Genomic DNA, 25772 nt, shown 5'->3' with positions numbered 1-25772 from the left:
CGTAAAACTTTTACGTTAACGACCGAAATTTAAGAAGGATTTGCATTTCGATCGTTGGTTGCCTCATGCCGCAACTTGATAACGGACTCGATTCCAGCGCGTTCCGACTTTGTTTCTCTTGCTACTTCCTCGTTCACTAGGGATCTAAGCCTTCTCTTCTTGCCAGTAATTAATTCGAGGCTCGTTTTACGTATCGCGTAGCACCGTCGCCGGGAAAGAGAGAAAAAGAGAGAGAGAGAGAGAGAAAATGAGAAGGAAACGGTGGTAGTAGCTGTGCGTGTCTAAAGAAGAGAGACAAAATGACAGGGATATAAAGAGAGAGAGAGCGAGAGAGAGAGAGAGAGAGAGAGAGAGAGAGAGAGAGACATTTGAGCCTCGAAACTTCTGCAGCAGCCGACGAGTACCGGACGAATTATGCATTTTCTTGTCGCGTCGCCGGATAAGAGCCAACTGAATATTAATGCTGCTGGTGTAATAGTTTGTAAACTAGGTCTCGAAACGTCGACTAGATCGTTGTCCGAGTCGGAGAAAAGCGGAAGTTGCAAAAATCGTTAGTGCTTTAAGTTCCGGCCGTGGAAAGGCTCGAATGATACGGTCATGACGTTCTCTACTTACAAAAGATGCTCGAGATCGTCCATGTCATGATATATATATATATATATATATATATATATATATGTATGTATGCATGTATGTGTATCTATATATAATGTAGAATCTTTGATTAAAATTATCGTGAACTCTTGTGCTTCGAAAATTGTCAAGGAAACGACAAGGGAATTGGATTACTATTTAATTATATTACGAACTTTGACAATGGAGATAGAAATGGTCGTTGAGATTGAAACATATGGTTATTAATATTCGATATGTTCTCTTAATGAGTTAATATAGAATAAAAGAAAAGAAGAAATGTCCGTAGTAATGTCTTTCGCTCTTTAAAATGTAATAGCTATCGCGGCGAGTCATAAAAGAGAGACATCATTATACATACTCGTAACTTTTTCTTCTCCATGTTTGCCTTAGGAGAATCAAAGGGAGCCGAAGTAGCAAGGAAAGGGTAAAGTAAAGCGTCACGATGCGGCCCTTGCGGCACTTAGCCTCCGTTGTGAGAAGTGCGCACCTGTCCGTTCTCTTATATCCAGCTACGTGAGGTAATAAAAATATCTACTTGACGAGGGTAGCGCACGTACTAACGGTAAGTGGCCGTTCTTAGCACACGCTTGTATTTTCGATCACGAGTGCCTATAGCCGCTCATTTGCAAACTCATTCCCTATTCTCTCGTGTTGCTTCGCGCTTGCAACTCGCGCCCTACCTCGCGTTCTGCCTACACTGACACGCCCTCGTCCTATTGCTTTCCCCACTGCTTTTCTGCACCTTCTCTCAATTTCTCTTTTCTCTTACTCTTACTCTATTTCTTTCTTTCTCCCGTCAGCGACGATAGACCAAGTACCAACTACCACGTCCATTATTCATACCTACTTTTGCATCGCTACCTTCCATCTTGAAAATAACGCTTTTCGGAGTATGGTGCTCTTTCCTCTCTTCGATTCTCTCTTCTGTCCTTTATCTCTCTCTCTCCTCTTCTCACTCTCTTTCTTTTTCTCTTTCAAACGAGATCTAAGATACCTCGAGTCGAGAGTCGAATTAATAAAGAGCGAAGATGTTTCGGAAGATAGAGGAAACGGGCTTCTTGTATCTTCCTCTTTCTCTTTCTTTCTCTCTCTATCTATCTATCTATCTCTCGTCTTTCGAAAGATTTGCCGCTTATGACGTTGTAAAAGCGCTTGAAAGTTCGCTGTCGATGCTGGCGTGCTCGAGCAAAAGAAAAGAGAAAGAGAGAGAAAACGAGAGAGAGAGAGGGAAAAAGAGAAGGAAGGAAAACGAAGAAAAGAAATTCAAGGGGTGTAGTCTCGTCCATCAGTCACGTTTCTGGGGCAGGCAAGTTGGTGGATAAGAGAGGCGAGGAGTCAAGAAGTGCGACGTTCTTGGAGCAGTAGAAACCACATGGATGGATTCCGCCCTTCGCACATCGTAAACGAAAGAAAACTTTGAAATTACCGCGAATACACAGCGGCACGTGGCCCTTCGAGCTTCTTCATCGATCGAAATACCTTCGGAATCCGCGTCGATCCCTACGAACGCGAGTAATCCGAACGTAAGGAGAATCGAAAACGCGATTAACTCTTCTCGTGTACCCTCATCGACCCGCAGGTCGCAGACTGTAATCTTTTGAAAACTTTTCCTATTCTTTTCCGAACCGAGAGAGATCTATATTATGTGACCCGAATACTTTTTAAAAGAGAACAATACCGCGTAGGTGTATAATATTGTTTCTATTGAGCTAATTTCAACAAAATCATTTAGTTCATTATTCAAAGTTTAAATATACTCATTGTATGTTTATGTACGTACTGGTATGTATGTATTTATGTGTGCATGTACGTATATAAGTGTTACACTAATTCGTGAAAATCGTTTAGTAGTTTGAAATGTAATTATTCGTTCCACATTGGAGTCTTTCTCGGTAATTGAATCGTTAATAGATTTTACTATCGAATGAATTAGTGTTTACCATTGCGATGGTTTTTTCTTCTCTTTTTTCTTTTTTTCTTTCTTTCTTTCTTTTTTTTTTTTTTTAATATACATATATATATATATATATACAAGAAAATATCGTAAAAATGGTTCGCCTTAATGAGTTTCAATTAAGGAAATATTATACACGTTAAGTAAAACCTATTTACTTATGTAAAATTATTTTGCATATTATTTAAGTGGCTTACGAATAAGGCTTACGACGCTGAGTGACAGAAAAGTTCTTGGAACGTAAAAGTTTCTTTTATCAAATTTTCGTAAAATCTTTTCACAAAAGAAATTCATACCTTGCAAATTTTTTATATCTTTCCTTTATTTCTTTAATAAGATGATTAAAAATTAACCGACGGTTGTAAGGATTCCATTTGAAAGAGGTTTCACGATTTTCTTGTAGTTTCGCTGTCATTCGTAAGTGATTGCGAATGGAAATACTCGGAAAAGAAATCGAAGCCTTCTTAAAGAAAGAGTAAGGATCGTTGTTCTTCTCCGATTTCTCATTTCTCTGTGGGAACCAGGACGACGTTCTATCCGAGTTGAGTTTCAGAATCATCGTAGATGGATAGCGGTTATTAAAAGTTGAATCGAATAGAAGGAAAACCCAGCTAAAGTAAGGAAAGGAGAGAGAAGGGAAGAATGCAAAGTGCCATTTGAACGAGGTACGCAATTCATTCCGCATTTCGCTGGCAAGATTTTTCCTCTTTCGTTTCGAACGATTTACCATCACGACTATTACTTATCGATGATTTCGAAAGCGTTCGGTTAAACATATAATATTAAATAGAGATCGACAATGTTGGTCGATTCGCGAGGCGCGAACTCAACTCGTAACTCCTTTGGGGTTTATGGATTTCGTCGGTGGATAGAATGGGAGGTTAAAGAGGAGGTAGCGTCGCGTATAATGTCGGTTGCGGTGTCGGTGGTAGCTGTGGCTGTGGCGGTAGCGGAGAGTAGTGGACGACGAAGGGTCGCGTCGGCCGTGAAGGGGGAGGAAGCCAGTCGTAACAAACAAGGCGTACCGTAGAGACAAGAGCATTGTCCCTTGGCTATATGCGACTAACCTGTAGTATAATGTACTCTCTCTCTCTCTCTCTCTCTGTCTGTCTCTCAAATATACACACACACATACTCAGTCTTATCCCTCCTCTTTCTCTCTATCTCCCTTTCTCTCGCTCACCCCTCTCTTTTGCCCCTGATATCTTCTACGAGGACGTACGTGGATGTATTCACCACCTTGGGCTGCAACCTACTGCAGATCCAGCGCGTTACCTTCCATTATACCGTTCCTATACCTACTAGCGTTGCTGCGAAACAAGCGACTAAATGAAGACACATTGCTTTCATTATGAACTAGCTAGTGCACGGCAAGCACCGGTACCGCTGTCAAGGCATCCTTGCCCGCGGCTCGAATTCACCACAAACCTCCTGCTCATCTTCCTTACCGTCCTAGAAACGTCCTGCAGCCACTTGTGACGGTCGCGAACTAATCGGATGTCGAATATAAGAGACAAAACGACTAGGGCACCGATCTTGAAGCAATGGAACGTACCAGCGAATGTTACGAGTAAGCTACGACACCTGGGACGCTGGAAGCGATTTATTAATGTGCAAAAAGATCCTTCGAGAATGGAAAAGACAAGAAAGAAAGACGGTTACGGAGGAAGGGCATTTGTCTTATTCAAATCGCACCAAGCCGTTATACGGAAAACTGTAGAGAATCTGGTACAGAGAAATATGTAGAAGATCCTGGGACAGCGCGACTATAATGGTACCGAGTATCCTTCCCTTTGCCTCGAGCTTCAACCGTTCCACCCTTATTTCCTCTTTGCCCTCTCGCTCATCCTCTTTCCCTACGCTTTACTCCATTTTACCTTTCTCTCTCTCTCTCTCTCTCTCTCTTTCTCTCTCTCTTTCTCCCTCTTTCTCTTTCTCTCTCTCTCTCTCTCTCTCTCTGGCCCTTCCCCTCCTCTCTCTCACACCGTCGGCAAGCACCGACCGACCTGTTTACACGCTCCCGGCGGCGGTTGGGACGACTCTCTTCCAGTTTTCACTATTTTTCACGTAATTAGAAGCCGGATAATTTATTTAACAACAGCCGACGCGCGTTCGTGGAACTTTCATCATTTGGAGTCTCTCGTGGGAACAAGATAGAGAGAGAGAGAGAGAGAAAGAGAGAGTTAACGCTACGCAAGTGCAAAGTGCGAGAGCTTGCTTTGCCCTCTTTTGGCTTTATGAAAAATATGCGTTTCACCATCTCAACATTCGTCTAGTTATGTGCGACCGAGTACGTACAAATATGCCAAACGGATTGCATCATTTCTTCTTACCGGATGACGATTTCACAACTTCTTTCATTTCGACTGATTTTAACTGACTTTCCATTTCCTTTTCTTTTTTTTTTCCTTTCTTTAAATAAGAACTTTCTCCGGCGATTACGTTTAACCACGGTAAGATATAGCGTAGGATTTTATAAGAGGAGCGAAAAGGGTTGCGAGAAATGACAGACGGGACAGCTCGTATTCACGCGATCCTTCCGTTGTGGAAAGGTGTCAGCGAAGTATGCGCTTTTCAAGTGAATCGTGCGAGTTTAATCGTTTCCTGTCGGTTTTCAAGGTATAGATATACGTGTACATTCATAAACTTGCGATTACGAGACTCGACATCAACCGCACGAATGGATGCGAACAGAATGCATTTCCTCTCTTTTTCTTTCGATTTTTAAACGAAACAATTAAGAAACGAAGAAAGACGAATAGTCTCGCGAGAGACGTGACCGTGCTTTTAGTACTCGGAACCCGTCCACTTTTTATTGTTTTTCCACGTGGGAACCGATTTTCAGGCGGGCTAGCCGAGTTTCATAAATATGCATGAACGACGCAACGCAGGCGGATCCATGACCTGTGCATTAGTCGGAAGTGTGCTCTAGAGTCGAACGATGAACGTCGGTAATGTTATTTACCTTCTGGATTACATCGGAGAACGGTAACGATGCCGACAAATATTATTTCTCTTTCAGCATCACATTCTGGATATATTTATAAGGCTCGGTTTGTTCGGACAAAAAAGAAAACCTTTCTCGAATCGTCCGAAAAATTTTTCAAGGAATTAACGTTCCCCGTTATTCTCTTTTTCGACTTTGGATAGGGAATAGAAGATATGATATTTTAGCTGGGTTACTGAAAACTCGGGACGCCGACAGGAAATTGAATAAAAATCCGAGCGAACGGAAAAGTTCAAGCGTGCAAGCTGTGCCAGTCTGCAGACGGACGAATACGGCGAAGCTAATAGGCGTTACGAGGACGACTTTCAAAGGGCGATGCTCTCTGAGGGCGATGTTGCGAAACGCAACCGAGAGAACGTGATGAGAATGCCAAGCGACGTTAGAAGAGTTAGCGTATTCGTAAAAAAAAAGGAAAATAGAAAAAGAGAAAAGAAAAGAAAAGAACAGGGAAGAAAAGAAAAGGAAAGAAAAAACAAAAATGTTCGATTCAACGAAGAAGATAATTCCAGAGTAAGGGAGAGCACCAACGAATTTAACGAACGCCATGAAAATATCGAATGGAATCTCTTTTATATCTCGACGTGCTTGCCGAGCGAATGAAAAAAAATATCGAGGCGTTAGAACATTTTAAAGGGATTCGACGACGCTCGACAAAGAATTACATGACTGATCGTCGCGGATCACGCGCGTTTACCCACCAAACCGATATCGCGTTTCGCACATTTTGCTTAACGTAGCGTTAGAAAGTGCAATTTGTTGGTGGGATTTCAGGACGTATGTAGGTACCTATAAACTACATGGTAGGGCGTTGTAACGTATGCACGTACGTCAGTAATATTAGATTGAAGCGGAAATGACGTTCGCCAACGAGAGGGAATAAATTTGACAAGAATGAAATTTGTCGTGTTATCACATCTTAGACGTTAGAACATTGCCGCGCAAATAGGATCGCTTTCTAACTAAATATATTATTTTCATCAAACCTAAGTGGGCTTCCAAAAGAAACTTAGTTAGGGATTCCGATCGTATATTTGACTTTTGTCGATAGATAAATATTACATCACTTTGATATGACATACGCAATCATTCGTGGCAGATGATTGACGTATTTTATTTTCGGGAGAGAACAATAACGAGATGAATTGTCGAAGATCGATAAAACGTGTTACGAACGTTCTCATTATCGACGGCGATAAAAATAGAATGAAAGCTTGTAATTATCTACGGGCTGGCGGAGCATTTACGAGTTCTCTTTCAGTCATAATTACGATCATATTTGTTCTATAGGAAAATGTAAGTCGTTCGCGTAATGAAAAAAAAAAAAAAAATGGAATACTATTTATAACTTCGTCAAGGATTATTTTTCGATCTATGTCGACTGAGCACTTGTTACTTAACTTAATGAGTTCTATATATCCTTAAAGACTAAAACTCTTACATATAACATTTTGTATATATGCATGTACGTAGAGAACGTTCCGCGAACAATGAATAAGCCTGTAAGTTAAGACTTAAGCCAATCGGCCAATTACAGGCAACTCCGCGCTCGAGCTTTACATCTCCGTGGTAGTAACCAAACAACGCTCGGCTCTCGCTCGATAGGCTTAAGACTTAAGTCTTACATTTTGCATTGTCTAATGGACTTAACTTCGGTCAAACTACGTGCCTGACCTGCTCCGATATAGGTACCTCCTCCCCGTGTTTGTCCGACTATAAACTCGGCACGACTACTGCACCGCATTTCGAAGCAACTCCTTCGAGTCGGTGGAGGCTCCGCGACTGCGAACGAATCTATAATCGTGCACGTATACGTATAAACATACACACGCATATATATACATATATATATATATGTATATATACACACACACAAGCGTATAGCTTGACTCTAGCTATGTCTCGAGTATAAGTGTTCCAATCTACCGAGTAAACGAACATTTTAGTCGCCATAAAGATCACGCGGTAACGCGATAAGTCGAAAGAAAAGTTCACAAACCCGTTGTTTTGCGTGCGATAACGTGAAAATTTTACTTCAAGGAAAGTAATCGAGCTAATAACACGAAAAGACTAGCTTTTTTGTTCTTATTTCTTTTTATTGTAAAGTTTCGATATCGCGGTTAAAAGGTCCCCTTTGGATTCTTTTCCAAATTGTTGCTATTTTACTTTTTCTTTTGGTTTCTTTCTTTCGTTCTTTCTCTCTCTTTCTTTTTCTTTCTTCCAAACGTTTATTTCACGTTTATTTATCTCGTATCATGGCAACTCTACAATGTAATACAAACTTGGTAGTATTCATTCACAGTGACTACCTTTATGCTGTATATAAAATCCTCTTCTCGGTAAGCCCTATACAGGCTCTTGTTCGCGAATTACAATTGATACGGACGTTGAGCACTTGCAGTGCTTCATTCGCAAGGGTAATGATTTCTAAGATATCATTGAGGGAAATCGTTATAGCATTTGAGCCGTACTTGTGGCTATATGATGAAATCAATCCCAGTTGAAACGGCGTGTTAAGTAAAACAGCGTGTGGAATTAGTTTGCGAGTTAGCTTTAATACCTTGTCATGCATCTTTCGTAACGTTCGACGTTGAAAGAAAGGAAATGATTAGCTCGACGTTGAAAAGTACGACCGAGTGCAATTTCGAAAAGCGTTTCACGCGATAACTACTTACACGTCTTTTATCTGGATGTGTTAACTATCGTGTCCTTTGACAAAACCAATGATAAAAACGGAACAACGCACGTACATATTGTACGATTAAATCGAATGTATCTAGTTTAAGATGAAAAACTAAACAATGCAAATTTATTATTACAAAACGGTCGTCTTTCAGGTAAGCCGATTTTGCGTTATAATCGGCTTTGAACGGAATCAAAAATTATTATCCGTGTTCATGCCGGCGTACGGATTGAAATCAGGGAAAGACATAACAAGGATTTGGACTGTCTTTTTTTCTTTGAGTTTTTTTTTTATTCCGCTAATCCAGAGGAAAAATGGTATAAAAGATTGGTGATACTTGGGAAAAAGTAGTAAGGGAATAGAATGAAAATTGTTCGTCCGTGTACATAGATACTCTTTATCTATAAAATCGAGGAAGAGCAAAACAAAAGTTTACCTTATCCCGGTAGATGTTATTCTTTGTACTTGACAGGTTAAAGGGTGATAAAAATAAAAATATCTAGGTGGAAAACCGAGATACAATTTTATCATTAGCCAAGCACATAATTGCGAGCGACACTCGAGGAAACCGTCGCACTTAAATCGCATTATTCGTGACACGCCATTATCTTGCTACCGTTTCTCGCACCTAGCTAACCTTCCCCTCTTTCTACAGAGAATTTACCCTTCTCTTCGTTACTCACGATGTTTCTTCACGGCCTTCTCTCACGGTACTCCCTCACAACGTTCCTTCGGTCGTTCACTACGTAGCATGCGACTCCATTATCTCTCGACTCCGGCTTAGCGGAGTAATTCCGGAACGGATGACATACCTAAGCCAAGTGGCTCACGTGACGAAATTCATCAAGGACATCGGTAGCCGCATTACTCCGTAGATACATATATCAGTGGTTACGGTTTATTGCCAGTATTCGCGAGGATCGTTCGTTACGCTAAGTTGTTTATTCTTTTAGCTTTTTTCTGTTTCCGTTTCTTTTCTTCCCCGTCGATCCTTGTACGAAGAAAAATCGGCGTGGACACTTTTAATAGTCGTTTAGATTCGCAGGTAGCCATAGAAATGGTGCTCGTGTATGTAGTATATAAATACTTAGATCTATACGCGGGCAACGCAAGCGACGCTAGAGAGAAACGAAGAAAGAGGAGAAAGCTTCCTTTCTTCGAGCATGGTCTTATCGTCGAGCTTAACGAGCGCAAGTCACGTTGCGTATTCAGGCTAGTAGCCTTTTTATACTTCTCCCCTCCCGTTCGAGGCAGTAACTTAACCTCGAGGGAAGTAAAGAGGAGGAAGGCTATGTTGTAGAAGGAACATGAGAGATCGATCCGGTCGCACTCACCTGTAGATGGGTGTCATGTCGTTCTTGTACCAGACGACCAAAATGGCAGAGTCGTGTCCCGAAACGGTCGAGTCGTTGTGTCGTGGTGGACGAATATCGCAGGGTAGCTCGGCCGTACCTCGAAGAACCGCCCTCACGGGGATAGCTGGACCTGTAACGTGAAATCGTCGATAGAATTAACGTCGTCTCTCGGTCGTCGTTCAACGTAATGGAATTTTCCTGACAAAAAAAAAAGAATAAAAAGAAGAAAAAGAAAGAAAATGCACGGTTACGTTCTCGAGGTCCGAACGAAGAAAAGAAACTTTTTCGTTTCTTATTCTGGACTATTTCTTTTTTACTCTTTATTTGTTTCTTTCCTTTTTCTTTCATTCTTTCTTTTTTCTTCTTCTTTTTTTTTTTAAGAGAAAATATGGCCATCGTGAGTAGAAAATTATCGCGTGGTCGTTTCGTTCGCTCGGTGATCTCTTGAGATAGAATCCAGGGAACGTCGAGACGCGACTCAGTACGGAGAAGGACCCTGTTGCGATTTCGCGCCCCAGAAAACGTGAATCTTTCCACCCCTTGACTTTCCGTTGCTCCGACTCGGATATTAAAGAGTCCAAAGGGGAAGGAAGAGAGAGAGGGAGAGAAAGAGAGAGAGAGAGAGACCGAGCCCTCTGAATATCTGTGAATTTGTCAACTCGTTCGACCCCGCCGGCTAATTCCAGCAGACCGCGGGATTTTGCCTTTTCGAATATTCGCTGACTCTAAGGAAGAAAATTATTCTTCGTGGAAATAACCTTGATATATTTTAATAGAACAAGGAACGCGCGCAAGGGACTATGGAAAGTGCACGCACGTAAAAACGTGTGCTGACACCAAATTTCCTAGAAACTGTTCCACGGCAGTTTCGCTTGGTGCGAGTCGACGAAGCTGTTACGTCTCCCTTATTACTTTTAGTTCCTATCCGCCTTTCTCTTTTCTCTCTTTCTCTCTCTCTCTCTCTCTCTTTCCCTACATTTTCACGGTATCGCTTTCGTATCATTTTGAGAGAGACGTCCAGCGAGGTAAGAAATATTTTGTACAAAAATATTTCTTGATTTTAAAAAGAGATGACGCTGGCAGGAGACGAAAAAAAGAGAATCCTCGTTTAAGAAGAATTATTAGAAGAAATATTTGTAGGAGGATGATAAATAGATAGTATTTGTTATTCCTGATATTCCTTCGGTTGACCACTCTTGGCTAGTTCTCTTGGGTGAGTCTGTGGGGTCGAAGGCTATCTGTGGGTAAAGGAAGGAGGTAAGAGAAAGCGAGAAGAGACGAGAAGAGAGAAGAGGGACGTGAAGTTAACGTTAATGGAGTTACTCGCTGCTGGGATCACGAATGCTTTTACCTTGCCTTACCTTACCTACCTTATATCTACCTACGGCCGAGGCAGTCTCGCGTGTACGACGGTATAAGCGTATAAAACAACGGTTTTCACGGCGTCTGCTAAATTTCCCCTGGGCTGCCTCCGGTGCATTATGAGTCCTGAAGGGTGGCAAGCATGCGTCGCCGCGTAGCTGCTTCGCGTGATCTTTCCGCCATTGTTGCTCCGAGAGGGAGAGGAGGAAAACGGTAAACGTTGAAAAGCGTTTTCAGAAACGAGAAATCCTGGGGCGCGAGATCTTTTATAGTCTATCTCTTAAAAGTGTCATCTTTCTTTGTTCTAAGAGACAACGCTCCCAATGATAAATATTATGAGCATTCTTTTTTTACTTTAGGATTCCATCACCGTTTGAGATGACCTCGACGAAAGAATAAATATTGAATATTCTTATCTCGGTTCTGTTATTTATATCGTAGGAGACGAACGGGAATTCCAAGATTAACCCGGTGAAGAAATTTAAAGGATACGACGTGCTTCCGTCCAGATTTTATTCGCGCAGAATTCGCGTTTTGCTCCTTACCATCATCCGGTCTTCCGATTCCGCACCACGCAAACAGGAAAAGTAATACCGTTTCGACACGGCGGAAGGAGCACAACTCTTTATGGAACGTCGCTGAATCGACGACCTGCCGAGAATACATTGTCACGCTGATACAGCGCGAACACATGTGTGGCCGACAACGTATGTTGCTCGCAGTAGCATGTATTAGTAACAAGCATTCGAAAGGAAGGCTGTCAGCGAAATTCCCGACAGACGAGCCGAAACCGAAGCTTTCGTGCTACGGAGAAAGCATAATGGAAATCGAGCGTCGAAGAGCACCTATAACCTTATATTATATGCATCTATCTCGTTCCCCATGTATTCTCTATCGATTTCTCACATGATCATTGGAACGAACGCCGATATTAGAGCTACATGGATAATATCAGGTTAAAAAATACAAGCGTGCTAACTCCCGGTCATTCTCGTTCAGCGATCGATTCGAAAGTACCGCGATAAGAGATACCAGAAATCAGTGTTACGAGTGACTCTCCTCTTCCTCCTCCGATCTCAAACCTCGAACCTCATCCAGGTCGACCCCATCCCCACGTGCAGAAATAACCCGAGCGTGCTAGCTCGGTAAGCCGATAATCCGCGGGTCAGACAGTGTCGAGAAGCCGCACAACTTTGCTTGCTCCCGCTCTACCACTCCGCTTTGCAACCCGCTCCGCTTTCGAACGTACCATCGTCAACCCGGAAACGAATACACTTTCCTACTATCCTCTCAAAACTATTCTCTGCTTTTTAATATACGAGGAGCCATACTTTATCTACGGCGTACGGTAACGCTTCTGTCTCTCTTCGCTTCGCACGACTTCCCGCGAACGGAGGATCGCGAACGGATTACCATATAAAGCGTGTACAAACAGAGAAGAGACGGGTAAGATGTATACGGGAGGTTTTCTCGATACGATTTTCAAAGATGACGCGCTCGTGACGTGCGCACGCCGTTTATCTCGCACTATAAATTCGACTCTCGAGTGGAAGGTTCGATTGCTCGGGGACGTTTTCTCAACGTAACCGAATGAAAGAAGAAGCTACGAATAACGTTGAAGAATTTTTACCGCGAGAAACGTTTGTGCTTTTCGCGATAAGGGAAGTTGAGAGAAGAGTCGAGCATCGAAACGGAGGACACAGGATCGTGTCCAATCGAGATACAAGCTTGCACGATCTACGATGAACCGAAGGAAGCACTCGGTAAACGGTGCGTACGTATAAAGCCGAGATACGTGGTTGATGGTGTAAGTCGTAGACGCTGGCTTTTGAGAAAAGTGTTGTTCGCCACCGAAGGCGACCAAGCGTGCCACCATATACCATCGCCGTTGCTTTTTGTACCTTGATTTTCTTCTGCTCGCTAACCAACTTCAAAGAGATGAGCGCTCGGCCACTCTTAATGAAGTTCCTGTTTGCCATCCCGACTTCCCACAGGAAAATGTGGACCGGACTGAAGAGGAAAAAATGACCGTTTACAGAACAAAATCGCCACGTAGAAGTAAAATCCTTGTCTCCTCTCTTTTTACTTGTTTGCTATCATTTCCATACCCTTTTCCATGTTTTCTTTCAATTCGAAGTAACGAGCGTTAGCTTTCACCTATTAACTGTATGTTGCTGAAGCATACGAAGAACACTCTTCATTCGGTACGTACTTCTTTCAGCGGCAGACTTCAAAGAGCGATTACTTTTCAGATTCGAGTTTTGCTCGGGGATATAGGTCTTCGATAAAGAAAGAGGCAAAGAGAAAGAGAGGGAGGGAGAGAGAGAGAAGAAGAACATTCCTACCAACATATTTATTATCTGCACACAAACGTGCATCTTTTCAGTTTACTGTCCGTTTTTAAACAAAAATACGAAGAAACGAAACGGTAGTTGGACAAACGTGTATCGTAGTTGAAATCCAACTCAGTCGTTGGAAATTTTAGGAAATATCCAAGAAGAGAAAAGAGAAAGAATGAAGAGACAAAGAGAAAGGGAAGCATCGAAGATGTCGCTTTTTCAACGTTTATTCTTTCTTCTTCATCGTCGTCGCCGACACTAGAAGCTTATCCTACGGCTTAGTATCCTTATATACTAGCAGAGCAATCTTTCATTTCCCAAATATGTTTTTACTCCCGACGGATTGATCCTCAACAGCGAGAAAATAAAACATTAGGCTACTTGGATGGAAGGAGTCTTGAGGATGTCGTTGTCGAGAGGATGATACTAATGGTGTAATTCTGCCATCAGCGTCCGGTGTAAGGTACCAAGAAAACGAGAGATGAGAATGTATGACGAAGATGGCTATTATAGAACATCGTTAACGTCTTCCATAAATCGTTTCGCTACCGCAAGCCTCTTTTCCGTAGATTTTCGCGCGAAATATGGCTCGAAGTAGTACGGTGTACCAGCTGGTTAGATACTTTTGTACAGGTAATGAGATGGGAAAACTAAACGAAAGATCTCGTCACGTAATAATTTATGTTTCTGTCGTGACAATTCATGAAAAAACTTTTAAACGGATTCGCATAGCGAAGACTTTAAATTTGATAATGTAAGATCGCGCAGGTTGGATGTTACAGTTTTATTTCGCGTAAAAGGAATTTGGTACAAAGTGCATTCGTACCGTACCAGAGGATAAAATTTACAGGAGAAGAGATAAAAGTGAAAAAGTCTAACGGAAATTCGTTTTTCTTCGTTTCCTTTTATATCTAGATATTCGTCCATTGGACGTTATGACATTTCACCTACAGAGCTGCCGATGACTCGTATCATAGTTTTATAAAGTCTCTACAGAACGATCTTCCCTTCCGTTTCCGTTTTAATCAATCGACACTCACGTACGAACATCGAAAATGGATATCGTTCCGTTATAACGTCGGAAGTATGTAATGTAACAACGGGAGGTCCTCATGCCCGAGAGGCAACTTGAAAATTCTCTCGTTTAATTCAAATCGAGACACGACGACGTCGCGTCTATCTTCGGTCATAGTACGCTCGAACGAATCGAAGGATTCCCGTAGGAAGTCGGAATCCTTCGGATTCGTGTTCTCTTTCACTTCTCTCTTTCCCTTTTCTTCTGCTCCTCCTCCTCCTTCTTCTTCTTCTTCTTCTTCTTTTTCTTCTTCTAACTCCTTCCTGATCCCTTGACAAATATTCTGCCATACGATCCTTATATTGCAATTTCACGATTTTTCAAATCGAACCAACCAACCAACCAACCAGTCCGGTAAGACTCCGCTCGAATGAGTTCTTCGATTCACGACTGAAGAAAATTCTGTGGATTTTTTGAAAAGACCTTTTTTATGACGCATGACATTGATCAAACATTCAACCTTCCAGTATATTCGAGATTTTATGATTTACGAAATATCGTGATAGAACAGAAAGCGTTTATTTCAGGCGAATATAGTTAAAATTGTCGAATCGATGCGCAAGTAAGTACCATTTGTTATTTACTGTTAGATTTGAGAAAAGGTGTCACATCGAACCCTGGAAACGTGTCACTTACGTTCTCGAGATAGAAATACCTTTTCCCTAACCATTCGACAATAGCGTCATTCGGTATTGATAACGCTAGAGAACGGAGGAACAGGCTTGCCAATTTTAAAGACCATTTGTAACAGATGTATAAAATTCCCACGCATATTCGATTAAGATCTATAATAAAAGAAGGAATACCTTTTACGCCGTTGTTTAGTTTTTATTAAATCGCCCGCAATGCCGGACTTCATTTTATTTCTATGAGGCGAAAAAATATGTAACAAATTAAAACGTCGATGTTTCGCGAGGGAGACGTTTTTTTCTATTTCTTTTTCTTTTTTTTTCTTTCTTTCTTTCTTTCTTACCTTTACACACAGAGACGTGACTTTCTTACAAAGTTAATCAGAAGACACGTCGCACCTTTACGAAATTTTAATAAACCAAAAAAAGAATGGTGGAAGGAGTAGATACAGAGTTAAGAAACTTTAAGATCAGCGTCTACGGGTTATCGTCGTAAAACAGAAAAAAGTGGTAGTCATTTAGCGAACGCACACAAACGCTTTCTTGGATATTTTACGTAGTAGTAGTACATGGTATATAAAGCGCTTAATCGTTCAGAGTAAAACTGAAAGTTTAAAAGAGTTACTACCTAACTACGAACGAGAAGATCCGGTATTACTTCGAGTTCTATTTATGTACTTGCATTTAAACACAATAGGACGACTGTGCTCGAGTAGAAACGCGTAACAAAGCTCGGCAAGGTCGTTTATATAAATGCTCTGTCACTGGAATGTTCCCGATCGAGCTTGCGAATTAGTCGCACGCTACTACTCCTAACCGAGTGTTATTATTACATTTCGTACTTTCCTACTCGGGTAAGGAATTTTATCTCGACGGAAGAAAAGCAAGACTGAAATCGGTCGGCCATCAAATTCTTAGGAAACTATAGCGACTCGTATGCGAGCGGTGTAGTCTGATATACTTTGAAACACGCGATATTCTTGTCAGGCACTTACATTTTCGGGGACGATCGAGCGGTTATGCAGAGGAGCGACGTTCAACCACGAAGAAGTTTGAAGCACGTCGGACTTTTCGAAGTAAGGTACTTGGCCGATAATTCTCTCAAGGGACGGTGTTCGCACTCGCCGTATCAGCCCTCTCTTTCTCTCTACCTCTCTCTCTCTCTCTCTCTCTCTACCCCTCTCTTTCTTGTCACTTTCTTTCCAGCCATGCTGTCGACCATTTCTGAGAATTAATTATCCTCGTCGATAGTTTTCAGACGAAGGAAGAAACGAAAGGGAGTAAAGAAAATATGAAAAATAAAATTTAAAAAGGACAAAAAAGAAATTAAAAAAAAAAAGAAGAAAGAAAGGAAAAAGAAAAGGATAGAGAATGTTATAGAACAAGGGACGTACATTTTCGAACTAAAATCCTACTCTTGACGAGATTTCCTAGCCACGGATTTCAATGCCGCGCAATTTCACAATTTCCACGCATTCCGAATATTCCACGTTCCTCGTGTAATTATCTCGTCGTAATTACTCACCGAGCTGCTTCATACGTATTCGCGCAAGCGCAAGAGCGCAGAGATGCGAGCTAACGTCCACGCATTTGCGTAACAGTCTATGCAGCAACTGCGCATGGCGTTCCGTGTGTTGGCGCGTTCGAGCTTGCCCAGGACAAAACGATGGGGATGCAAATTTATGGGAGACACGGTTCGCTCGTCCGCGACACAGACGGCGAGATCGATCTTGTGCCCACGCAAAAAGATTTCCCTTGTCCTTTCTCCCCTACCGAATATAAACGTGCCTCCCTTTAACTTGTACTCTCATTTCTCTTCGCTATGGAAAAATTTCTTAAGGGTGTGTTAGCTTAGTTATACGCGTTAAGAGTAATCTTCCTCTTTTTCTCTTTCTTTTCCTCTTTTTGCAATTTGAGTTTTGTAAACTGGGACGAATTAAAGGGCGAATTAAAGCTTGTAACATCGAGAGAGACAGAGAGAGAGAGATCGATTACTAGTTTCCTCCTTTCAATTCCCTTTATACCAGCTTCTCTCATTCTAAAGCAATTGAGACAATAAAAAAAGAAGAAAAAAAAAGTAAAAAAGAAAATGAAATCACGAACGGTGCGCGGCAATAGGAATGGCAACTTCGAGAATGGGGAAGAATGAAAAAAAAGAAGAAGAAAAAAAAGAGGAGAAAAAAGAAAAAAGAGCCGGACGTAAAGAAGCGCTCGTTAAAAGTTTAGTCTCTCTCGTAAAGCTGTCATCTGGTCGTGTTACTCCGAGCTAATGTCGGTCGTAGGGAGAGATGATTTCTCTCTATCTCTCTTAATGCTTTCCCTTTTCTTTTCTTTTCTTCTCTCTTATCCATTAATGAGAGTAAAAGAGTGACAGCTCGCTTCGATGATAATCTCTGATGGTTTATAAAAAATACACGAATGCTTGCCTAAATTAACGACAATGAAAATTTTTCAAATGGCATCACAGGTTTAACCATTTCGCGCCGGTTAAATTATAGTCTCGTATCTCTCAACGCAAAATGTTTCAGGAATTAGGTATAACAATCTAAAAGCATCCGCTTGTGTCAACGGTTGGCAGAAAGCACGTAGAGAAGTAGAAAAAAATATACTAGCTGTCCGACGATATTAAAAGCGTGCCACGCTCGGCATGTTTTTCCCTCTCCCCACTACTGTTACGGAACTCTACGTGTAGTATTCACGTGTCGCGTGAGCCACGAATGAAATTAATTGCTTCGTGCAAAGAGTAGGTTTACGATTCTTCTCACCCGTGTTATCTCGTTTACGCTAATTAGCGTCAATTATCAGGTAGTCATCGTCTTATTTTAAAACGACGAAGTCGAGAATAAGAATTATATTACTGGAAACGAACGATAGAATAAAGATTCTTATTTTAGGGTCAAACGTCGAAGTAGAAATGCTCGAAGGGGCTCCAAGAAAAATATTTTATCGGATAAGGTAGGAAATTCGAATGGTCGGTAGCGCGTTGTTAACCCATTTCCGAACGTTGCCAACGGCGGCTCCTGCCACGCCCAGAAGCGAATTTTCTCAGGCATTTTTCGTCGCACATATCCGACAACGTCCTCGTCGTCGTCGTCGTCGTCGTCGTCGTCGTCGTCGTTGTCGTTGGGAAATGCCTAACGTAGCAAAGGAATCTAACGTAGAGTTCGTTCGTTCGTATACGTTATCAACACAAAGAAAACACGTTGGTGTTTGAGAAAAGCGATCCGGTCACGGATACACGTAGACTCGTATAGTGTAGGTAAGGAGAAAAGGATGAAGGTGCTTGGGCGAACGACTGTCAGGGTAAAAGACAGGAGAAGATGGGGCGGGGATGGAAATGGGAAATATGGAATCTGGTGTGCGGCTATACCGGCTCTCGAGTACCAGGCAGATTATGATTGCGTCCACTGCTTCGTGCCAGTGGTTCTCCACTGGCGGCCACTCGAGATTATCTTTCGATAGAGAAAATCAAAACGTAGAATAGATATATTAATCTCCTGTTATCTTTATCCGTATGTAACACGATCGATCGATCGATCGGTCGGTCGATCGGTCGATCGATCGATCGAGTAGTTGATTTAAATGAACGAAATAATCTATAAAGGGAAAGAAATTCCAGTCTACGTCGTCAAAGTTTCGAAATACTCCTGGTCTTTTTTGGTTACGCCGAGGGCAACAGCCACGGGTCGTTCGTATCGTATTCGCTCTATGGAATATTCTGGGTAATGCTCTCACGTTTATATCCACGACACGAGTTCTCTCTTCGTCTACTGTTCCCCGATGTACAGAGAAGAGAGCGCGTTTCGTCGGAGAACACCCTGCAGCTCGTTGCCACCATCCTTTCGCCGCAATCCGATTCCGCTCGCTCTTCTGCCCGAGATTACGCTGCTCTATATACCCTTGAAAGGATACTAACTCGAAAAGACACACGTACGGAAACGTGCGCGTGCGCATATTCTCTCTCTCTCTCTCTCTCTCTATATATATATATATATATATATATGTATATATATATATATATATATATATATATATATATATTTATCTGGTTCTATCTCTATTTCTCTTTCTCGTTTTGCTCGGCTATCGAAACCTTCCCTCTCTCATATAGCACGGAACGATTCTATAACGCGTAACACTCCAGGGATATCGGGATGACACTTTAGACGTTTCTCCGCTAGGAATTGTCCTTCTCTGGTAACCTGTATGTTATACCATTACTGTCCTCAAAACGAGAAGAAGAATCGTAATCGGAATCACGATCAAACTTATCGCAAAATATTTCGTATATCTTCCGAATTAAAATTTGAGTTTTCGTCGTTTCTACTAGCCTTTTCGATCTACGATATTGCACATACATACATACATACATACATACATACATACATACATATATACATATATATATATATATATAAAACGAATTCACTCCTCGTCGCGATACAGATCGATAGCGCTCAATTTTTAGTCTCGACTCTTCTTCCCGCCGGCATATCGCTTCCTCGGCTCGTTTCTCTCGTCTTTCGTCGCTCGTCTCTTTGCTTCAACTAGATCTTATTTTTCCGTCATTCCTACGGCAATCCAATTCTGCTGGCTCTCTCTTTCTCTCTTTCTCTTTCTCTCTTTGAAAGTATTACGTCGCTCTCCGTCTACTCTGAGAGCCTTGCCGTTCGTTCGTTCCTTCTTTATTACGTCGATTAATCAAGAATTGGCATTTAGGTCGTTCTTATAAAGCTTTCGTCGAAATTCTCTCGACGTCTGACTTTTCAGATTAATTTTTCAAATGGATTAAATTCCTTAACTCCTTTCGAAACGTTCGCGTTTTAATGACGTTCTCGCGATAATCGATTATTCCCAATTAATCGGACGATCGTCACGAAAAGATTCATCGTTTTTTTCCCACTTTCCTTTCTCCTCATAGAGAAACACGAATTTTCATCCTTCTTTTGCTCTTGTATTATTTCATCCTTTTTTTTTCGCTGCTTCGAATAGTGCCGTCCTTGTTTCAATGATATATACGATTCTCCGTATCGGCATAACAAAAACAAACATATCAAAACAAAGAAAGAAAGAAAGAAAGAAAGAAAGAAAGAAAAAGTATTTGGTCGTTCGTATTTGTATACAAACGAGGTCGTTGATAAATGGAAGGAGGAAGATGTTAAATAGCAAATAAAAACTTAAGAACGAAGTCACGAGGGCGACTTAGTCGTCGTTCTGTTCTCGTCGTCGTTGTATCGTCTTCGTCGTCGCCGTCATCATCGTCGTTACCATTCCGGTTGATCGATCGTGAAAAGAGAATGGAGAAGATAAAGGATGGAAAAGGATCGTGTCTATCGTGGACGTGGCTGAATATGAAGAAAAGAGGTGGCTTTTCCTGTTTTCCCGACGATGTACATTGGAGTTTACAGGTAGGTCTCTTTACACGGCCTCGCGGGACAAAACCCCGTGATGTACGCGTGGCCGTTGTACCGTACACCGAGTGCAAAGAGCAACCATTAGCAACGAGAGCAGCGAGGATCGACTAACGAGAAACGGAGCACGGTCTCATTTTTACGAACGTTTGTGGATCGGCGATGAGCCCGGTCGATTCCTAGCTATCCCTCGACATCCATGTTCCTCTCCATATCGTTGATTCCTCCCGAGGCTTGTTCTCGTTCAACCTCGATAAAGAGAGAACGAAAACCAGAGAAAGCGAAAGAGAGACAAAGAAAACCGAGTGAACCTGCCGAATACGTTGGAAAAGCTCGCCTCACGTCGGCTTTGTTTCGATTTATATCGTAGCTGCCATTAATACGACAAGAACCGTTTTCGATTTATAAAAACTCCCTTTTTCCGATCGCCAAATGCTATTACGTTTTTTATTGATAAAAACGCAAATTAAATTTAATGTCGTCGCAATTGATTCCTACGTGAGCTTGAAATTAAATGATAAATATAAAAATATTTCGTTTTAAATGAAATCGGAAGAATGTAAGAAGAGCGGTTGTTATTGTCAAATTGGACGATTCTTTTATCAAACGAATGAAATACTATCCTTCGCGTACGCTTCTAACGTGCGTAGGCACGCACGCTTTAATCAAGAAGTGACGCTGGAAAATCCTGTTGAAAATTTTAGGGACTCTTTTTTGAACGACAAATCTCTCTCTCTCTCTCTCTCTCTCTCTCTCTCTTTTGCCCGATTCATACAGGATTAATGCGGACGATGGTCTCGCGAGCGACCACGCGGTGAGTCCACACCTCACACACTCTACGCTCACACTCGTACGACCCACACTCTCGCTTGCATTGCGATGAGAGCGTTTCGAATCCGTGTTACGCGAGCACCACTAAAAATATTATGGTCCTACGTAATGCATTACGGTAATGCGATTGCACGGCTCGCGCGTAACAGCTTTTATACTCGAGTACGTTCGAGATAAGGCGAAGTGTTTTTAGCGACAATTTATAACGCGACCGTTCTAGTCCTCCTCGTACCTCTTCACATTCTCTCTCCTTCCTACACACTCTCCCGTCGTCTTCCTCCTCCTCCTTCTCCTCTTGTATTCTCCCGAACGTTTTTGCACGACTAACGAAGCAAAATCAATTGAATGTTCCGCTAATCACGAGAATTTACGTTTCTATCAACGAAAGCAAGATTAATTTCGTGGATAGAGAAAGCAATCTCGTCTCACATCGTGGATTCCAGGTTGTTTCGCAAAAGTGACCACTTTATACCGAAGTCACGTAATAAATTAACGTTTATCGCCAGTTCGATATCGAATGCGGTACGTTGCTCGCTTCTTTCTCCACGTTATCGTAAAACCCAGGATGTACCTATAAGCTTTTATTCACGGTTCTTACATCGGTCGGAGGAGATTTAAACGACACGTGCTTTGTGATTTAGGTTCACCAGACTTTGTCACGCCCTCTTCTGTCGTGTACGCTCGATTCGATTAATGAACATTAAGATTACTTTTTTCTTTTACGTCGACGCATCCAAACGCGTACGTATATGTCTGTGTGTGTGTGTGTGTGTGTATGTACGCATTTGTTCCTCTCTTCGTTTCATCGTAGGTTCGTGTTAGCAGCGAAAAGTGACGAGAAGCATGCGAGATCGATCGACCGGTTAATTTCAGGCTTGAATTAAGACGATCGTTTTAATACGAGAACCTCATCGTCGATCGTTGCAAGTTTTTCCCTCGAAGTACTTCCGTTAACGCTTACGAGAACGGAATACGAAGTTTTATCGCGCTGCTCCAAATTCTGTGTTACCTAGTTTCTTTTTTCTTTCGATCGTGATACCCGTGAACCAACGATCACGATTTTTTTACTGTGCCCGATACAAAAACGTGATATCGAAAATTTACCGATAAGCTTTTCGATCAGAAACTGCGAAGGTTGCAGTTGACACGATAATCGAATTGACTCTACGTTCGAACGCGTTCAGAATTCTTTTCGTCCTTAGAAATCCTTTCTTTCGCACGCGATTAAAATTTTATGTTTCATTATTTCAGTCTGCGCGTGCTGTATATTAATCTGATTATATCAGCGAGAGAAACGACACGGATTTAATATGGTGCGGAAACGCAATTATTCATATATCGTTTATAATTGAAATACGTCGATCTGTTCGTACAAAAATATTACTAGTAAACGCTACATTACCAATATATTTTTATCCCCGCAAAATTCCTATGACATCGATTTGCCTTTTTGAATTAATATTTGGTGTAAAGCGGAAGGATCATAAAAAAAATATAGATATATAAATATATATTTACATAGGTGTACAATGTCAAATAATCTGTTTATTTTTTAAAGGTACTCGATCTATAAATGTTTCAAGTAAATCACGATGGGTACAAACGAAATTTTACCTTTTCTAACATTTACCATCCACTCTGATTTATCCTGAAACAAGTGGAGAAACATGGGGAAACTCGCACCTTTTTGCGTTACATTTTTGACAACGTATCTCGCGCAAAGCCCTTTGGAAAAAGCGGACTACATCCCGAAGCTTTCGTAACCCTTACCCGTTGCGCTTCTATACGATTCACAATCAACGAACGAGATTAGCGAGCATCTGCAACGGCCCGCTCGAAATCCAGGATAGAACGCATATACGGAAATTGTTGTACATTGTTACACGTTGGTACACTACGAGTTTACACTGCGGATTCTGTCGATTGTTATCAACTACCAATCGCGAGTTCGTTCTTTCTCGATTTCCTTCGACAAAGATGACGGATTAACGATGATCGAAGAGTACGATACCAAAGATGAAGGATCTACTGCCGATAAAAATCTGCTCTTCTTCTTTGTTTAATAAAGCGATCGATCTTTCTTCATTTACGACTTTTATTCATTTTATAGATTTGTCACACTTGACTTTACGTTAACGTCAACCCGAATATTAATTATTTATCCGATATAAACCATCGAGTTTATATAGAGCGAGAATATTTTAATAATCGATTATCTATTTAAAGCTTGACATTTTCATAAATTTCGTCATTTTTTTTTTTATGTACAAATATAATAGAAATAAAACGATCCTGCGGAATATGGAATATCGTTATTATATCTTATATTCGAAAAAACACTTGAGAAAGTTTAAAAGGATAATCCGGAGGTATTATTAATCGTAAAATTTCTAAGACACGAAAAATTCATTTTTGTCGAAAAATGTCTGACGAAACGACTAAGGCGCGGCAAGATTTAATCCGTCGAGTCTCTTTATAGTCACGAACGTTAGGTTTGTTTTCAACGGGTATAATGAGTAATACCTAGTTCCATGTGTGACAGGGTAAGACATAAATTACCCCCGTAAATCGTAAAACCATAACGACGTTTTCTTCAAACACAAACACACGTCGTGGTTGCTCGTTTCTTAAATGAAAAATATCTAGGACAAAGATTAACCCGATCCGCTTGATTCTCGAGTACAAAAAAGAAGAAAAGAAAAAAAGAACAAAAAAGCGTCCTTTTTTTCCTTTAATGTATTTTTACTTTTTAAAAAAGGAATGGAATAGAAGAGAGAGAGAGAGAGAGAGAAAGAGAGAAAGAGAAAAAAAACTTGGAAAATATATTCGTCGTTTAAAATAATTGATGAGCTGCTGATTAATAGGTGGTAGACTTTTAAAAGTTTAAAATGCATTCCGATGTGAAAGAACGTTCCTCGGTGAGCACACATCAAAGTGGATTTAGCGAGTTTCGATGTAAATAGCCTCGATTACAGCGACATGCTTCACCACAATCCCGGTACCCGCTTTTACGCGTCGTGGAAAAGTTCGTTTTAATTTGCCTCCTCTACCGAAACGTTACCGGTGGTCAGGGAAAAGGGACGTCGGTTGCAGGGACCAGAGTGGAACTACGGGCGAAAGGGACCGAACAAAATATCGATCCTGCGTGACGTCCGCACGTTTAAGCCGTGCGTTTGCGTCGCCGCGAGTTACGCGTTCCTTTAGGTCTTCCCATCTTAAAATCAAATCGTACTTTTTGCGAAGAAACCTTGGAAAGTTTCGCAATTTTTCGTCTTTATTCGTTCATTCGTGTTCGAAGTTCATGGAAGAGAGAAAGTTAATATTTGATTGGTATCGAGGGGTATCAATCTTTGAAAAGTAACTTAACGTGTATCTAAACTTGAAACTTAATTACCGGGAATAATTCGAAGATTTTACCGAGGAATTCCAACAGAGAATAACTTAAACTCTAGTGCACTTGAGAAATATGAAAACGTATCGTTTAAACTTTAAGAGTGGTAATATGAAAGAAAAGAGAGAGAGAGAGAGAGAGAAAGGAGATCAACGTATCGATTCTTTTCTTTTCTTTCCTATTTTTCTTTTTTTGTTCTCTTTTTCCTTCGTTCAAAGATAAACATATACGTGGCCTCGAAGAAGAATCGTTGATAATAGCGGTCGAAAAGGACACGAGCGCGAGCTTCGGTAAAGCAGATCAAATGGAAGGACAGAAGAGACACGAAGAGGAGTAGGGGTAGAAAAGAAGTTGAGAAAAGACGGAGGATAATGGCAGCAAGGATGGAAACCTGGGCAGAAAGCTTTAAGCCAAGACTACGACGAAACGGACTTTTAACGCGAGTCTACTTTGTCGAGTAGATACAGAACGGAATATACAATACTTGCTTGATAGACTACTATATGGCAAGATGGTCTCTCGGTTCCATATAGTTCGCGAAGTCATTCCCGTATCGTATTCGTCGAGCCACTTCAGCCAAGAGAAAACAAGACGCTTCGGCTTTACTGCCTGTTCGAGTCTCGCACCATTACCGCTTTTACCTCACGATCGGAGACAAATCTTACTTGAAAGCTTTATCCGACGAAAGAATCGTCTAACGATTTCGTCCATATTTCATCGCCTGGCACGGCCACGACCTACATACGTAAGTACTTACATAGATCCTCCATAGATAGAAGACATTTAAATTCTTGACTGTAGACTATTTGTGGTAGAGCATAGTTGCTATAAAAATAGAAAGAACTAGTACTGCCAATGTCATTGAACACGTTTAAAAGTATTTTCTTTTTACTTGGAAATTGGATAATAGGAATGTATCCGAAGAATTTTCAATTCCCTCGAGTGATCTACGCATTATTGATTTTATCGTTAAGAACATACACCGATCCTCGAAAATACCAATGAAAAGGAACGAACTTTTCTAATTAACCGAGTTTTCGAATTTTTTTCTTTTGACTTGAGCATCGAGAGGGATTCACTCGATATCCATGCTCTATATACG

At 41.3% G+C, this 25772-nt stretch overlaps 1 protein-coding gene across 5 annotated transcripts in view; it reads right to left on the bottom strand.

The window, feature by feature from the left end:
- Positions 1-25772, bottom strand: part of LOC127064829 (synaptogenesis protein syg-2-like) — a 169206-nt gene that overhangs the window by 36768 nt on the left and 106666 nt on the right. For all 5 annotated transcript variants that reach the window (XM_050996433.1, XM_050996424.1, XM_050996444.1 and 2 more), the window contains one exon: positions 9612-9762. In XM_050996433.1, the coding sequence (XP_050852390.1) occupies positions 9612-9762 (151 nt within the window). The remainder of the gene's footprint in view (positions 1-9611; positions 9763-25772) is intronic.

This window comes from Vespula vulgaris, chromosome 1 (assembly GCF_905475345.1).
Source record: "Vespula vulgaris chromosome 1, iyVesVulg1.1, whole genome shotgun sequence".
Taxonomy (NCBI): Eukaryota; Metazoa; Arthropoda; class Insecta; order Hymenoptera; family Vespidae; genus Vespula; species Vespula vulgaris.
Note: the sequence above shows the minus strand (reverse complement) of the source record. Positions and strands in the feature narration are given on the sequence as shown.